The 18,664-nt window shown below is 37.3% G+C and overlaps 1 protein-coding gene across 9 annotated transcripts in view; it reads right to left on the bottom strand.

The window, feature by feature from the left end:
• KLF12 (KLF transcription factor 12) overlaps positions 1-18,664 on the bottom strand; it is a 447,719-nt gene that overhangs the window by 154,022 nt on the left and 275,033 nt on the right. For 8 of the 9 annotated variants that reach the window (XM_058682966.1, XM_058682944.1, XM_058682929.1 and 5 more), the window contains one exon: positions 786-1,332. In XM_058682966.1, coding sequence (XP_058538949.1) covers positions 786-1,332 — 547 coding nt within the window. Of the gene's footprint in view, positions 1-785; positions 1,333-8,490; positions 8,558-18,664 lie in introns of all 9 variants that reach the window. The other variant, XM_058682974.1, reaches the window with a different exon arrangement.

Here is an 18,664-nt window from a genome sequence, read left to right as displayed (position 1 = left end):
CAGACAAAATACATACATAGATACTTAGTTTAAGAGGGAATGAGTCAATGGTGATCAGTATTTTACATTTCTACAGAAGGGTGACTTAGTTTTCAGATTCATGACAAAGGAAGATAAACTCAGCAGCATGATGTTACTATAATTCCTTCTAGTAAAAATTGGAAAAAATAAGAGCTCAGCAATAGGAAAGTAATTTAATGATCAACTGCCTAACAGCCATATAGAATTAGGTAAGTCGGTATTATTAGAGTATTAAATAGACACAAAGCATCGTCCTGCCTTCTAAATCCTAGAAGGGAATTTTAATACTGCATTTTGAAATATTCCATCATACCGAATCATCCTGTTACTTGAAATGACAATAACTTACACTAAGGTAAGAACTCAAGCTACATGGAGCTTTTGGAGTCAAACGCCTAACTTCAGAATTCTTTTAATGGCAACTCAATTTACAAGCACTTTCGCTAAGTATAGACTGTCCTCTCCATCTGAGTACCTGAAGGTAAACATTATTTTGCAAATTAAGATATTTGAATTCTAACGTTAAATGACCGGGTACATAAAAATACAGACTCAATAATACTGAAGCAAAAACTTATGCAAACATGCAGTTAGTTCTTTTAAACTGCTCTACTGAATGGCTGATCAGCTGGGTCTCTGTGGTGTTGTGCACAGAACTTCTCTGGATATGGTGTAGTTGTATACGATTTAGGATCTGCTCATTGAATAAAAGAATAGTTACCTCTAGCGCTGAAATAAATCAAGGCTTTGCTTGTGTCCCTTACCTTTGCCATGGCTTCTCCCATCTTCCAAAAGCGGCACTACGATAGTGTTGTTCACATTTCCAGGTGACCGCACAGCTGTGTAGACAACAGGCACCGACTGTACCACCACAGGGATGCGGTGAACGTGACTCAGTTTGTTAGACTGTAAATTCATGGGACTCGAAGGCGGTACAGGATGGATAATGTGCAAAAACTGCTGGCCTCCCACACCAGACGCAGAGGCGACAAGGGGCCCTGGAGTTAATACTGTTGACGAAGATGATGCTGAAGATACGGATGTTATAACAGTTGGGGATGAGGCTGGACGACTAGAAGACGATGAAGAGGTTGAAGTTGAAGAAGGCGAGGAGGCAGATGCTGTCATGGAAACTGGGGAGGATGAAACGGCTGTGGGGGATGTCCTGGCTTTGTTGATCGACAAGTCCACTGGCTCAGTTTGTGTTTGGAAGTGATCTACAGATAACGAGTCCTCCGGCGGCTCCCCTTTCACATTATTTAGCAACAGGGGAACAGCTTCCATATCGGGGTAGTTGTGGACGTTTGGAGACTGTGGGGAGAAAAATGGAACACATATTGATCTTTGTTAATCATACATTTAATAGGCGCAAGATTTATTACTGGAGTGCTTATTAATTTTTCTCTTATTGCTATGAGATACTACTCATTCCCCAAGTAGTTGAAGGAGTGCTCTGTGACAGTCATTGTGATTAGAGTTGAGAGTACAAAAGTACACAACAGTGTAAGACAAAGCCTCTGCTAGAAAGACATTTTCATCCTATTGGGAGAGACAGACACAGTTGTTAAAATCCAGTGAAACAAGTGCTTTATGGAGCAGAAAAGAGGCCATAAGAACCCAAAAATGAATGGCAATTTTACATAAAATCTCTAAAAGACAAGCATAGTATGCAATGCGTTACCTACTTAAAACTGAGTAAATACAATAGCTTATTCATCTAAAATCACAATTTTTTTAATTAAAAAAAAAAAAAAACTATTCATTTTGTTGGCTTGACCCATCCTACATTTATGGGTCTCATCTTCCTCAGTTATAAAGCAAAGAGATTTTGAATAAATTATCCTTTCCAGCCCCACAATTCTACAATTTCATGATTCCAACCTTTACTCAACATGATCGTAATCTGGAGGAGTGAAAATACCTAGCAACAAAGTCAGGAAAAATCACCACATTTCAACTTCATATTTGGTGCAAGAGCTCCCATACCATTCTCATTACCAGCAGAGAAAAAGGGCACAATTGTTAAATTATTAAATATAAATTTTTTTTAACAGTTGGGTTATATCTTAACTCTTAGTTACGACATGTTTTTCTCAAAATAATGTACATAACTACTACAAGCATACATTTTAGGAAATAATAATTTTAGGAAAAACTTATTCTGGAAATATTAAATTGCTTATGAATTTTTAAAAATGTAAGATAAAGATTACTTTGTACAAGTTCATTTTCATTCTTTTCAGTTTTAATGAGCAAATTTTAAATAATAAAAAATCCAAGATTCTACCCAAACTAATGGACTTAACATTTTATTACTGGGCATGAATATAATTTACTCTTAGACTTATTCACTCATAAATTCAACAAGTAGTCACTGAATACCCACTTCCAAGGCCTAAAATGGCCTAAGAATTCTATTACTATATGTCAGGCTAGCCTTATGAGAGAGAATTAGACGGTGACAGATTATTTTGATTTCATCTAATTTGACCAGGCTAACATGGGCACTGTTATAATATTATATGAAGACGAAAAACTGTTTTTCAGCTTCATTATGGTATCGAAACAACAATGTCTGAAATTATCTTAAATTGTTTCATTTCATTCTTTGTTTAACAAAAGATTTTTCTTTGCTATTCCCCCTAAAATTTGAGCATACACTTAAAGGAACAAAACACGCTTTTTAAAACCTTTCTTTACAGAAAAGAAATTAGAGCTCCATTCAAAACATACAATAAGCAGTAGTGCAAGGGATTTCCGTTCAACAGCAATGAAAAAAGAAAGATAATAAGTCAACAATGGTACCAGATCATCTTAAAAGGGAAATGGGTTAATGTTTTATTCGTTTTTTTTAAATTTGTTTCTAAGCTAAGATGGTTACTTACCCACAAAAAAGTTAAGAATTAGAAAGCATAAAAATAAACCATACAAAATATCTACTGCATGAAATTCTCAGTGCCAAGATTTCACTCTATGTGTTGAAACTGAGAAGTAACGTTTTTAATCTTCTCAGACAGTAAGAAACAAACAAACAAAAAAAAACCCCACACTGAGCTACTTTTAAAAAAGCTATTAGCATTATCTATTATTATAACTAGAACAGTGTTTTAATTGGTTCTCAGCATTATCATTTAATTTCTTTTTAGAACAATAGAAGATGTTTCTTATTAGTATGTTAGACCCATATAGAAATTCTTTGTTGAGGCTGCTTTCGCAAAATATCCCAACTGGTTTGTCATTAACATTATAAAATATGTCACTAAGTACATGTTATGAAACACTGTTTGGGCCTCAAATATAGTCTTAATTTCTCTCTTCTTAGAACTGTATTAGATACATCCAGAATTCTAATTTTGGAAGTAGAGGCTATTTCCACCACAAATTTTTCTCCTCCTACCTATCTAGTCAGATATAAGGTTTCTACATAGGTTTACAAACCAAAGACTGAGGTGTAAGTCATCACCGTAGAGACATTTCATACCGTAAACAAAAGACTACTTTAGCAAATTACAGCAATACGGGAGGTAGTCAATATGGAGCTTATTTGTAGAGATGGCTTTTGAGACTTCAAGTGTTACTAAGCTTTGCAAATGACTTCGACTTCTTTGGATTATGAACAGGAGTCCATCTTTTGTAGGTATCTGCTTAATCCGCCACTAAGAAAAATATTTACTCCTTAAATGCTGTTTTATAACAACAAATAAACAGTGTTCCTCTTATAATTCTGTTGCATATACCAGGAAAGCTATGAAGGACCAAATATTAGGAGTCGCTAGGTATATTCAAATATGTGAGAACTACATAGCTTTTACATGAGCTTAAACCAAAATACAGAAAATGATCACAAAGATCACAAAGACAAACCAAATCTTTGAACCGCACACATCAACTTTGGAACCTTGGACACATTATGCATGAATTTATAAGCATCACCATCACAGAGACACATGTTGGTTCCTTCTTCATATGTAGCAGGTAAAAATGTAGCCAACATGTCTCCAGGCAATGCCTCATCAGTATAAAGAGGACAAAATCCTTACTTTACCATTCACCTGTTTACAATATTGACATAATATTATATCCTTACAGCCATACTTACCTCTTCTACTGGGATAATGAGGCAGGTAAAGCCATCCATGATTGTTGCTTCAGGCTGCACGTACATATATGGAAAGCTAGCAATATTGCCTAAATATGGTTTCAAAACATCTGTGGCATACTTTTGCTCCTCCTTTTTGGAAAGAAAAAACACCTGAAGACTTGATCCTGAAATCATCATATGGAATTTATTTCCTTGTTTTCAGAAAGGGGAAAATTGAAATGCATGGGTTCTCAGGTGAGAATCCATAAATGTATAGCTGTAGTGAGGTGACGGGAACACAGGAGATAGCCAAGAGCGACAACAAAAGCTCTGAGAAACCAAGGCAAACGCTGAATGAGAAGTGTTTGGAGCAGCTAGAAATCGAAAGGACTACAGACATCTTGTGGGTTCAGCTCCAGACCATGGCAATAAAGTGAATGTTGCAAGAAAGCACGCTAAGTGAATTGTTTGGCTTCCCAGTGCATATAAAAGTTATGTCTACATTAGAACTGCAGTCTTAAGTGTACAAAAGCGTTACGCCTAAAAAAACAACATACATACCTTAATTTAAAAATACTTTATTGCTAAAAAATTGCTAACCTTCACTTCTAATTCTAGTTCTCTTGTTATTTCTACCACATATGCAATTACTTCCTCCACTCAAGTCTTGAATCTCTCAAAGTCAACCAGGAGGGTTGTAACCAACTTCCTCCAAACTCTTGCGAATGTTGATATTTTGGCCTCTTCCCATGAATCACAAATGCTGTTAATGGCAACTAGAACAGTGAATCCTTTCTAGAAGTTTTTCAGTTTATTTTTCCCGGATTCATCAGAGGAATCATTATGGCAGGTACAACGTTGCAAATGTAGTTTTTAATAAGAGTTGAAAGCTGAAATTACTCCATGATCCATGGGCTGCAGAATAAATGTTGTGTTAGGGACAAAAACAACATTAATCTCATTGTACATGTCCATCAGAGCTCTTGGCTGACCAGGTACACTGTGAGTGAGCAGCAATATTGTGAAAAGAATCTATTTTTTCTGTCCAGCGGGTGTCAACAGTGGGCTTAAAAAATTCTGTAAACCATGTTGTAAACAGATGGACGGTCATCTAGGCTTTGTTGTTCCATTTATGGAGCACAGGCAGAGTAGATTTAGCATAATTCTTAAGGGCCTTAGGATTTTTGGAATGGTCAATGAGTACAGGGTTTCAACTTAGTCACCAGCTGCATTGGCCTCTAAAAAGATAGTGAGCCTGTCCTTTGAAGCTTTGAAGCCAAGCATTGACTCCTCGCCTCTAGCTATGAAAGCCCTAGATGGCATCTTCTTCCAATACAAGGTTGTTCTGTCTACATCGGAAATCTGTTATTTCGTGTAACCACCTTCATTAGTGATCTCAGTCAGATCTTCCGGACAACTTGCCGCAGCGTCTACATCAGCACGTGCTGCTTCACTTTGCACTTGTATGTTATGGAGACGTCTTCCTTCCTTGAAGCTCAAGAACCAATCTAGCTTCAAATTTGCTTTTGTAGCTTCCTCACCTCTGTCAGTTTTTGCAAAAGTCAAGTGTTAGGGCCTTTCTCTAGATTAAGCTTTGGTTTAAGAAAATGTTGTGGTTGGTTTGATTTTCTATCAAGACCCCTAAAACTTTCTCCATATCAGCAATAAGGCTGTTTCACTTTCTTATCATTCATGTATCCACTGGAATAGCACTCTGAATTCCCTTCAAGAACTTTTCCTCTGCATTTACAGCTTGGCTCACCGTGTGGTGCAAGAAGCCTAGCTTTCAACCCATCTTGGCTTCTGACATGCCCTCGTCACTTAAGCTTACTTCTTTCTAGCTTTTGGTTTACAGTGGGTGACTCTCCCTTTCTCTTGAACATAAAGGGGACCACAGTAGGGTTACTAACTGGCCTAATTCCAATATTGTTGTGCCTCATGGAATAGGAAGACCCAAGGAGGCAGAGAGACCATGAATGTCTGGTCGGCGGAACAATCAACAGCACAATCAACTTGTGCTGATTAAGTCTGCTGTCCCATGTGGATGCTGTTCGTGGTGCTCTAAACAATTACAATAGTAACATCAAAGATCACTGACCACAGATCACGATAACAAATGTAATAATAATGCAAAGTTTTAATAATCATGAAAATTACCAAAACGTGACACAGAGACACAAAATGAGCAAATGCTATTGGAGGAGTGGTGCCGACAGACTTGCTTAGATGTAGTTGCCACAAACCTCAATTGGTTAAAAAAAAAAAAAAAAAAAGCAGTATCTGTGAAGTGCAAAAAAGTGAAGCACAATAACATGAGGTGTGCTTGTACAAGTATTTGAGACAGTGAAAAAGTGAAAGAAGACAGGGGTATTTCACCAGGAAACATATAAGGGGTAAGAATGCTGAAAAGATTAGAAATGAACAAAAGTTGGAAATTTTAAGCACCACGTGGAAGAGAAACTTCTGTTAAAGAAACAAACAGGGACACCTGTTTGACTGTTGGTTCAAACGCCGTACTCTTGTTTTCGGCTCAGGTCCTGATCTCATGACCTGACATGCAGGTCGACATGTAGGCTCTACAGAACAGAGCCTGCTAGGGATTCTCTCTCCCCCTCTATCTCTGTCCTTCCCCCACTCCCATGCACATGTGCATGCACACACTCTCTGTCTCAAAATAAATAAATATTTAAAACAAAAACAAAAACAAAAACAAAGGATTCCGTGCTAAAATTTTACCTTTGATTACTAACCACTCAATTCTTGATACAGCACTAATATTCACTGCACTGTCAACTGAGTGCTGCTGTTGCTGCTTGTTTAAATAAAAGTCCACCAAGATTTTTGTCTGGGAGTGGTGACTTTAGCTAAATTTTGCTGCTGATGTCCTTCTAAGGATGTGTAAGATTTTAAGGGAATACTGGATTTCTGTCAAAGAGAATGAGAGTAATGAATGCCATAAAATATCTCAACTGATTTATCAGTGAAACTATAAAATATGTCTTTAAGCATATGCTATCATTAAAAATGGTTTAATTAATTTCTTTTTCTTTTTTGTATTAGACAATCCAGAATTCTAATTTGGGAAATCACGACTATTTCCACCACAAATCTTTCTCCTCCTACATATGAAGTTAGACACAAGATTCTCACTTAGACAAAACCAAGGGCCGAGGTATAATTCATCACTGCAGAAACATTTTATAATGTAAATGATTATACACAATCTTCCCAGAGGATTATACAATATTGCTTGAAGGGTAATAATAAAATAATTTTAAAAATCTCTTAACAAATTACTGAATACAGGCCAAATGCAGCAAGGTAAATATAACAATATATTTAATAAAATGTATATCTGAAAATCTAAAGATAAATACAGACAAGATTATATTGTCTACTATTTTCTTAAAAAGTCTGAAAGCCAGTTTTAATCATAATAATCCACTTGATAAAATATTATACATAATATCCTAGTGAATATGTTCCTTTCGGCGATCTGGGGGATCACGTATGAACTTTCCTAATAAGATAATCTTCTTCCCGAATAAACATTTTAAAAATGTAGCTTTAGCTTTAGGCATTTTGTTGAATGAATGTAAAAATTAATCTAAAACCTCCTACATGTTAGTATCCAGAGTATTAGACGTGTTTCCTATAGGCAGCCATTATCATCAGTTGAACCTTATTATGGTCTGATAATGAATAAAAAGTGCTTTTAATATTGGTCGTATCTTTTAATCACTTCGTAATCTCAAAAAGTGACAAAAAATGTCTGGACGCAATCACATCTTTGGAAAGCCCTCCAGAGATTATGTGTAATCATGGTTAAGGACTGCTTAGACAATATTTTGCTACATGTTATCCAAGATTTACATGTCGTCTGTTTTGTCTTTAATGGCACCAAGGATCTTCAGAGAAGTAGAGCATTTACACACCCCTGCACACACACACACACGGGATGTCCCCAACTATCCATTTATCTATCCATTCATCTATTCATCCAGCCAGCCAGCATTTTTTTTTTTATTTTTTTTTTTAACGTTTTTTATTTATTTTTGGGACAGAGAGAGACAGACAGAGCATGAACGGGGGAGGGGCAGAGAGAGGGAGACACAGAATCGGAAACAGGCTCCAGGCTCTGAGCCATCAGCCCAGAGCCCGACGCGGGGCTCGAACTCACGGACTGCGAGATCGTGACCCAGCCAGCCAGCATTTAAATAAACTTGTTGAGAAATAGTCTCAAGGTTGTTTTTAGGAAAGATTATAAAGTGACCTAACATGACATAGCTTGTGGTTTAACTTTTACAATAATCTTTGCTTTATAGCCTCTGTAGTCTGGTCATTATAGAAAGAAAATTTGATTTGGACGCAAAGAATTCATGACTTACCCTGTCACTTACTAGCTGTGCCGTCTTGGTATCATCATTAAAATTTTCTAGGAGTGAATTTATTTACCTACAAAAGAGTAATACGATTCCAAACTCATACAATTATTTTATAGATTGTATTAAGGGTATTAACAGCTTTTAAATAATACTGGTTGGTGTGGGATAGAAGCAAATGAGCTCCCCCTCTCAGAACTAAAAATTCCAATACAACCTCATCTATGACTATAACTCTCAGAAGAGACTTGATTCCATGCACTGAGCATAAAATATTCTGATGAAGGATTGCGTAAATATAGCTACTGTAGAGGTACTGTGTTTGCTAACCAATCAAACGGATACATACACTACAAAAGTAGCTACAAGTCAAAACATTATGCATATTTTTTAGGGTTCATGTGATTTTAAACAAACACATCTTCTCTTAAAATACAAAAGACAGTCATGTGACACTGTTAAATTTGATTCTGTGGTTTTTTTCTTGCTTAATTAGATTGACCCATAGGATGATGTGTACAATGGAAAACATTTTAATTGATTGGTTTGATTTCTTAATTCCACAATGTAAGTAACCTACATCAATCCATAGTTCAGTTTGTACCCATTATCACAATATGTATTGTGTTAAAATAATTATTTTGGGATGTTGACCATTCTTCGCCAGTCTTACCAGGGGATGAAAAAGCAGATCATTATTTGTTTCTTATGCCTCAGCAGAGATCAGTTTGTAGAAGTCTCACTGTCTGAATTGGTGATTAATTGACATTTATTTTTTATGGGAAGTGTTAAGGAAACTTACTGTGCACGTCATGTAAAACAAGGAAATAAACTATATCTATGAACCCATATCCTGTGATAACAGAAGCTTTTAAGTTACACAGCATTATTTTAGATGTAAGTACATTTAAAGAGCAAAATTCCTTTTTTTTTTTTTTTTTTACACGAAGTGCACAGTAGATACATGCTTAGTTTTTGTGCCTTGGCTTCCCTCCTAAGTAAATGGAATTTTAGAGCTATGAGCACCATCCCAAAAGCAAGCCATCTACAACTCTGGCCATTTTTGCTCTAAGTGTAAAAGTCACCAAACAAGTACTTGTGAGCAAAGCATGCACTGTACTTTCTTCTCTGTTGTTTTGTTTTACTAAAAAGGAAAACCCATTTTTCAAGATTTGTCTTACATAGGCCCGGTTGGTCATCATTTGTCTTACTTTCAGCCCAGTGATTTTCTGATTTTACTCTACATGTTCAAGGGCAAACTCTTAAATACAAATACTGTAAGAGTGTGTATTTATAAACTCGCCAAAAAAAATTAAAGCAAAGTATACTTAAAAAAGAGAGAGAGAGAGAGAGAGAGAGAGAGAGAGAGAGAGAGAGAGAGAAAAGTACAGATGAGAGAATAAAAGCAAATAAGTAGAAATATGCTACAATGACTTTGACTTGAAAAGCATTAAATGAACTATCTCCTGCCTTCAAGGGGAAGATATCTGAATGAATATTTAGTTCAACTGTGTTATGTCAGTATCTCAAGAGTTAGTTTAGGAAACGACTGATTCCTTAAGAAAATTCACAACATATGCATAACGTAATGGACTGTGTGCTTTTACATTTATATTTTTATGCTTTCACACTTGAATTGAAAATGGTAGCCTTTCAAAAGGGGTTCAATACACATTTACATTTATCCCAAATTTTCCTTATTTCCTAGTGGTCATGTTTTTCTATGACCTATTTATTTCCTAGGACTTTCACGAATCGTATCATTTATCCAAAGCACTCGGGATCTATGTTATCAGTTGGCTGCAAACTCAAAACCCTGGTTTGGCACGTGTGTGTGGCAAAGTTGGGGTGGTATGAAATGGCAAGGATTCCTCTTGTATAGGCTGGTGAAGGATAGAGGGGATTATGCTTTTTTTTTTTTTTTTTTTAATAACAGACATTCCTAAGCAATGAAAAGACTGACAGAAATGTGTGGACACAAACACAATGTGTTATATGTTATATAAACATACAGATATTTAGCAAATAAGTAATACTTTATCATATAACATAATCAGTGAATACTCATCACATTTGCGAGATGTGAATACTGTGCTGAAGATATGAAGCCACTTAAATCCCATTCACCTGACCAAATTATGTAAAGAAGCAGTGTCACTAAAACTAATGTCGAAAAGAAGTCTAGGAAGTTAGTTTTTCTCCTTATTGTTACTTTTTTTTTTTTTTTACAACTGCTGTCACAGTGAACCTTACAAAGCATACAAAGATGTCTTAAACATAAATTTTATGATTCCAACTATATGTCATCTTGGAAAAGACCAAACTACGGAGATAGTAAAAAGATCAGTAGTTGCCAGGGGCTTGGGAAAGGGAGGGGAGGGAAGAATGAGAAAGCACAGAGGATGTTTGAGGCAAACTCTTCTGTATGTTACTGCAGTGGTAGACACATGTCACTATGCACTTGCCAAAACCCACAGAACTGTACCACACAAAGACCGGAAACCTTAATGCGAAGACAATACCAACATATTGATATAGGTTCATTAAATGAAGTGTGACCCATGTGCTACAGTAATGCAAGACTTCACTACTAGGGGAACCCGTGCAGGGGGGAGGGAGGCCGAGGTGGGAATATGGAATGTTTGAGTCCAATCTGCTAAATTATTCTGTAAACCTAAATTTGTACTAAAAAATAAATCCCGCTAATTATTTTTAGGAAATGGAATTCAGTATTAATGATGTTAGTGAGATCCAATTTTGTCTATTATTTTGTTTACCATTCTGCACAAAAGTTAATAATCCAAAACTATTATCACAAAACTTGTGAATAAAAAAACGGGGGTAACTGTTTTGGGCTTATGTTTTTCTATCTCATCATTAGAATTTTTTAATCTTTTAGTTTTAAATTATTTTTTATTATTCAGCGAATGTTTTTTTTTTTTAATGTTTTATTTATTTTTGAGACAGAGAGAGACAGAGCATGAGCAGGGGAGGGACAAAGAGAGAGAGGGAGACACGGAATCCGAAGCAGGCTCCAGGCTCCAAGCTGTCAGCACAGAGCCGAACGGGGGCTCGAACCCATGAACTGTGAGATCGTGACCTGAGCCAAAGTTGGACACTTGACCAACTGAGCCACCCAGGTGCCCCTCAGTGACTGATTTAAAATGATAAAGTTTAGGGGCACCTGGATGGCTCAGTCGGTTAAGCGGCCAACTTCAGCTCAGGTCACGATCTCACGGCTTGTGAGTTCAAGCCCCGCGTCAGGCTCTGTGCTGACAGCTCAGAGCCTGGAGCCTGCTTCAGATTCTGTGTCTCCCTCTCTCTCTCTGCCTGTCCTCCGCTCATGCTCTGTCTCTCTCTCCTTCAAAACTAAATAAACATTAAAAAAAATTTTTTTAATGATAAAATTTCACATTCGCAATATATTAAAGGAAAGCATGTGTTATAGGCTCTTATGGAAAAAAACGTTCACTTGAATCTTCAGCCTAAGAATGTTCTCCCTGTGCTCATTACAGATTTTAAAATATGCACTAATGTTTACCATTCTCAAACAGATTAATCTTCTCTGCTACCAGATGGATCTTGCTTTTGATTTCACAAAATGTTCACCCCAGTTATTTTTACAGTGACGGCTCACAGTGGTGGAATACACCAAATTGCAGAGACAAGAAAACTTGACCCAAAGAGGATGAGAGAGCCAAACGATACATTTGGAAACCCTTACGCCTTACAACATACAAAGCAATAATGCAATCTTTTTTTTTTTTTTTTTTTTTTGTATAAGGAGGTGTGTATGCAAAATGCAGGTCGTTGTGGGATCTTTAAGCAAGCAAGTAGTCAAGAATTGCCTCTATATGCTTCTCTTCTCAGAGAAAATGCCTTTAAAGAGAGATCAACAACCAGACAAAACAAGACTAATGGCAAAGACAGAAATCTACCTTTTCCCACCTAGCCCTGGCATCGAAGGCAGCTGCAATGGGAAAATGGCACAAGTAGAAAGGCAACAGAGTTTAAATGCCCCAGAACTTAATCAGGATTTAATTCTAGCTCAGCTCACTATGAAGTCACTAAAATGCTCTTGTGCAACACTTTTAGCCTCATCCTCTGGCTTCCTATTAAATCAAGTATAGATGCACGCAGGTCTAAGGATCTGAAAGGATGAAAGCGTGGCTAGGTTTTGGAAGTGGTCCCCCATTCAACCGCAATTGCTACAAGGCACGCTCAGGTGTACATAATTAACACGATTACATGGAGTATGGACTGTACAATCATGCCCCCTGTTGATTCTACCAAACAGGAAGTGCATACGAGGAAAAGGGGAGAAGGGGCAGGTTGGAGCCCCAGAGACCACAAAGGCAGGGACAGGAAAAGCAGAAAGGACAATTCATGTGACTGAAAAAGATAAGCTGCCGGCCAGCCAAGACCCCTGCAAATCAGAGGAGACTTACAATGACAGGGGACATCTCAGCTCACTACTCCTATTGGCTGGGATACTTATTTATAAGACATAAGGATTTTTTAAAAATGTTAATAGTAATGCTGTCAAGAATGCAGTAAAATGGACACTGTATTATGCTGCAGGCTAACAGGGTGAATGGCTACATACTTTCAGGAATACTGTTGGACTTTGTCTTGAGTCTTAAAAACACTTTAAAACAAGTAATAACATTTAAAAAATTTTTTTTAAATTTACTTTTGAAGGGGAAAGAGACAGAGCATGAGTGGGGGAAGAGCAGAGAGACAGGGAGACACAGAATCCGAAGCAGGCTCCAGGCTCTGAGCTATCAGCACAGAGCCCGACGTGGGGCTTGAACCCACAAACTGTGAGATCACAACCTGAGCCGAAGGCGGACGCTCAACCGACTGAGCCACCCAGGCGCCCCAACTAGTAACATTTTTAAGCCTCTAGGGCATTGCTATCCCCCCTCTTTTTTCCTCCCTCCACTCCCATATGTATGCATGTGTATACACACACACACACACACATACACACTCTCTCTCTCTCTCTCTCTCTCTCTCTCTCTCTCTCTCTTGATGCTGAAGAGGGACCATATATTCAGGATCTATTTACCCTTTATATTCAGGATCAGTTTACCCCTAAGTACTCTAATTGTAAAAACAGAATAACATTTGGAATTAAAATCTTCAATCAATACCAGTGTTGGCTTTCAGCAATTACCAGACAGAATGTGCTTCATAAAAGGGGAGGGAGTCAAGGAAACTTAACACATTGAGTCATGATTCCTTTGGAATATGGATGTGGATGTGGCATGACCTCACGATTTCAAAGTGCTGACACTGTAAAGAAGCTTCCAAAAGATGGTTTTCTATTAGGAAGATTACATATATACCAACCATCTCAATTTCACGTAAGTACTTTAGGTGGCTTTGGAGAAAAATCCCAGTGGCAACATCATCATCACTGATTTAAACTATGTTGTATATCAAGCAAATTAGACATGAGTCAAGATGACATATTTGAGAAAACGATGACTTAAAAAGTAGCTCTAGTGAGGACAATGCCGTTGATGTTGAACTTGCATGTGAAGACAACGAATGAAATATAAAATTTGGGAGTCTGGAAAAATTTAATATTTTAAAATGTATACACTATTTAACATAAAGTATGATTTTTTATAAGTAGTTTAACATATTAAAATATTATACTGCTATCATTAAGCTATTTATGAGTTTATATATTCAAGTTGGTTATAAAAATCTCCTCCTGAGAAAACGGGATATGTTAATGCAGGGACTTGTATGTAGACAAAGATAGCAATTTGGGATTTTGACAAAGGAATATACATGAATCCTCATTTTTGTCTTATTTATAAGAGTGAACATTAGACACAACAAGGCGGCCATAAAAACAGAAGAAAGCTTGCAACAAAGGCCTTAGCCCTGACGATAAACTGAATCCTTCCCCCTGCCCCGCCAGCCCCACCCTGGAACATTTCAAAAGTACACAGGCAAGAGACACAGTAAGTCTGGGAAATGGTACAGATGCCAGGAGTTTAAAAAGCATCATGTGACTCCAATGACCAGGCAGGTTTGAGAAACAATATTCAATGACATGAAAGAATACTATCTATATGATGTTGAGCTAAAAAAAATGTTAGGATACAAAACTGCATATAAAGAATACGTTTCATTTTGTCTCCCCCCATCCCGTTTTTATTTACATATGAAAATAAGAAAAAGGTAGAAAATACTCCAGAATGTTAATAATGGTTTCTCCATCTGGAAAATTTGTGGGCGATCTAGATTTCCTTTTCCCCTAAGTTTTCCTTATTTTCTACAGTGAACCTGTGCTACTTTTAAAATAAAAAGAAATGTGTTATATTTCGGGAAGATACACATATGAGGAGTGTAGAATATATATTTTAAGAAAAAAATCTGAAAAAGGAACAGAAGCATTTCTAATTTTTAATCTGGCTCTCCCTAGATTCTAGTGAACCATAATGTTGTTAGAAGAAAATAGCAAATTCTGTTAAAAGCCTGATCTGCCAATGGTGTTCCTGGTATCAGTTTTAGATAGGCCACATGGCTACTCTACAGAATAGCATTACAGAATACAGAATAATGGAGACATTAATTTCTCCACCTGTATAACCGTGTTTCTACCTATGTAACTGTGTCTTGGTCTGTATAGCCGGAATGAAACTAAAGACAAGGGCTAAATACAATTGGTAACAATTATATTTAAAGGTATGTAACTGCAGTAACCCTGGTAAGTTGAAACTATGGATTCCTCTGGAAATCCCAAGCTGCTGCATTACAGTTTACTGGAAAAACATTTTCATACTTGAGAAATTATTGAAAACACTTATATGCCAGTATGTGGGAAGAAAAAAAGCTTTTTATGTTTCTGATGAAAAGCTTTCACTCAATCAATAAGTATTTATGCACATTACTATATACTCAGCACTGCACTCGGACAAATGTGAGGAGGCTACAAAGGATTTTAATGCCTACCCTGAAAGAAGCCACTCTCGCACCCCCACCCCAGAGGTGTAATCAAAGTGTCATCACTTTTTAGCGAACTGCACTCAGAAAACACGAAATGCATATGGAGTGGGGAATGTTTCAAGCATTGTGCCTTGTCAACGAGAGGGCATTAAAAGTGAATCTGAGGAAACAAAATTGTGCTCTTTAAATCAACTTCTTCAGAGTGTACATAGAAAACAAGCACACATCCCAATAAGTATAGAGACCTTACGACCACAAATCAAATACTTAATTAAAATAATTTCTAAGAATGAAGAAGAATAAACATTTATATAATATTTCGTACAACAATAATTGGCAGAATTTTCTCCTGCAGTACATTAAATGAAGAAATTCACTCTCAAAGAACTTGAGTCATCTGAGGCCAGGATATTATATGGATCTGTGATCTAAGCCCAAGAGTAATTCCTAAGACTAAATTTCCTCCCCAGTGCTTTCCTATGGGAGCCCTAGAACAGGGAGAGAGCAAGCTCGTGTCTTTATTTGAGAAATGTTTTTATGCAGCTCATGTGAAATCAGTACATGGCAATATCCAACTGAAGAAAGGGTAAAATGAGCACTACTTGGATACCTGTCAGTAAGTACTTACCCACTTTCCCTATACGCCTGGCACATAACAAATTTAATGGCATGAGGCAGGCATCAGTAACCCGCATCACGATGTTTATTTCTTCTTTAGCTCTTGTTTGTTCTCACATTAAGCCTTAGGATAACAGCAACTAGAACAATCATTCTTAACAAAAATAGCATCCCAAATTTTGTGCCTTGGCCACACTGTATGTTACAGAAGTTTGAAAGAAATGAGAAAAGATGGGAGAATAAAATGGAATAACCAAGGGGCGCCTGAGTGGCTCACTCGGTTAAGCGTCTGACTCTTGATTTCAGCTCAGGTCACGATCTCGTGGTCAGGCTCTGGGCTGACAGTGCAGAGCTTGCTTGGATTCTCTCTCTTTGTCCCTCTCCTGCCTGTGTTCTCTCTCTCTCAAAAATAAATAAGCATTAAAAAAAATAAATAAAATGGAAAACCAAAAGCCTAAATACATTTGTAAGTAGTTCCATTAGAAATGTAAGTGGATAAATCAGTTCACCATTGGGGCGCCTGGGTGGCGCAGTCGGTTAAGCGTCCGACTTCAGCCAGGTCACGATCTCACGGTCCGTGAGTTCGAGCCCTGCATCAGGCTCTGGGCTGATGGCTCAGAGCCTGGAGCCTGTTTCCGATTCTGTGTCTCCCTCTCTCTCTGTCCCTCCCCCGTTCATGCTCTGTCTCTCTCTGTCCCAAAAATAAAAAAAATAAAAAAAAAAATCAGTTCACCATTTACTGACTTTCTTGTTTCTTTTCTTTAAAAAGCAAAAAAAAAAAAAAAAAAAAAAAAAAGACAACTCAGAAATAAAGAAATAAACATTTTATTTTTGACCAAGGATGCATGTCTCTTGATAAAAGCAGTGTTATAAAGTGTAACTTTTGTAAAAGTTACAGTAATAAAGGAGAGGCAGGGGGGTTTTATAAAAGGCCACCTTACCTAGGTTCTAGCTTGGGTTCTATTTTATGCAACCAGTTCACTTATTGTCTCTCTCCCTTTAATGTCTAATGAAATGACTCTGATGATGCTTTTGCATACTTCCTGGGTCTTTTACCTCCTCCAGCCCTATCAGATTCCACCTGTCCTGAATGAGATCCCACCCTCAGTCTTCCAAGCACTCTGAGCTTCCCGGGTCCTTGTCTAATGAGGCTGTGTGCCCGTGAAGACACCATTTCTTCGAGTTCTTTTGCAGCCCTGCACCTATCACAGTCCCTGGTCCACAGTAAGCTCTTAATTAAAGCTCATTAGTAAAGCTCCAGTTGCTCTCTAAAGCCCTTATTAACTCTGAAATTGAATAAATCTATGAAATTACCCCATGTCTAAAACTTAACAAACAGTAAATACATTAACTTAATTATAACATATATACAAACATTAGAGTTGAACATTTATATTGGCTCAATCCTTCATTTAAAAAGAATTTAATTCATTAATTGCCATTTTAGTAATTTCTCTCACTACAGAACTTTAGGGGAGCAGTTTCCAGATATCACAAAATAATTTTTAAGACGAGATTAAAGACGCACACTTTCAGTACTCCTTCCTTCCAAACTCCACGGTACATTTTCCATGTATTTCATTCTACTTCCCTTTCTCCTCCTATTTGTTTCTTATGCTCAGTTCATTTCTGTTAAACGTTCATTTTTTTAATGTTTTATTTATTTTTGAGAGAGAGACAGAGTGCGAACAGGGGAGGGGCAGAGAGAGAGGGAGACACAGAATTTGAAGCAGGATCCAGGCTCTGAGCTGTCAGCACAGAGCCCAATGTGGGACTTGAACTCAAGAACAGTGAGATCGTGACCTGAGCCGAAGTCAGACAGTTACCTGCCTAACCCACCCAGGCACCGCCCCCCCCCTCAACTTTCTTTTAAACTTAAAAGACTAGAACTTTTGCCTACCTCCATTCCACGGTTCCCAATTCCATCTACATATCTGACGTTTTCTCTTACACTAACAGAGTTCTCAGCCAGGATAACTGTGTCTCCCAGGGGACACCAAGAAATGAATGTCTGAAGACATTTTTGATAATCACAAATGAGGGCAAGGGTAACAGGAAAAGACTACAACAAAGACAAAAGATCAGTAGTGCCGAGGTTGAGAAACTCTACACTAAGCTATCATCTCTTTCTTACCTTTTCTATTCTTCTACCTCCCTGTTTTCCCCTTTTTCCTTTGGATTCTTTTGTTTTCATTTTCTCCTCCACAAATTCTTCCATATGTGTTAATCATGTAAATGTATCTGTAACATCCAAACATTAGTATGTGCATCCCTGTGGGTGTGGCTTATGTACTGGTATAAATCTTAGTTAGCATGTATATATTCTTGTGACTTCCTAGCATGTAGCACACTTAAAAATTACAGGGGTGTGTGTGTGTGTGTGTGGGTGTGGGTGTAGTGAGCATACAAAAATTACTTGAGGAGTTTATGACCTATATATTAGATGTGTGTATATGTGTGAGTTCATATGCCTTCTTTTTGTATTTAATATTGGTTAGCTTTCATACCTGTGCTTAAGTGAACAGAAGAATACAGATATGTTTATATTTGTAAAAGTCAACGGGGAGCTCAGGTTGACTCGGAGAGCTTAAGT

The sequence above is a fragment of the Neofelis nebulosa genome, chromosome 1 (assembly GCF_028018385.1).
Source record: "Neofelis nebulosa isolate mNeoNeb1 chromosome 1, mNeoNeb1.pri, whole genome shotgun sequence".
Lineage (NCBI taxonomy): Eukaryota > Metazoa > Chordata > Mammalia > Carnivora > Felidae > Neofelis > Neofelis nebulosa.
The sequence above is the reverse complement of the archived record's forward strand: the minus strand, read 5'-3'. Positions and strand labels throughout refer to the sequence as shown.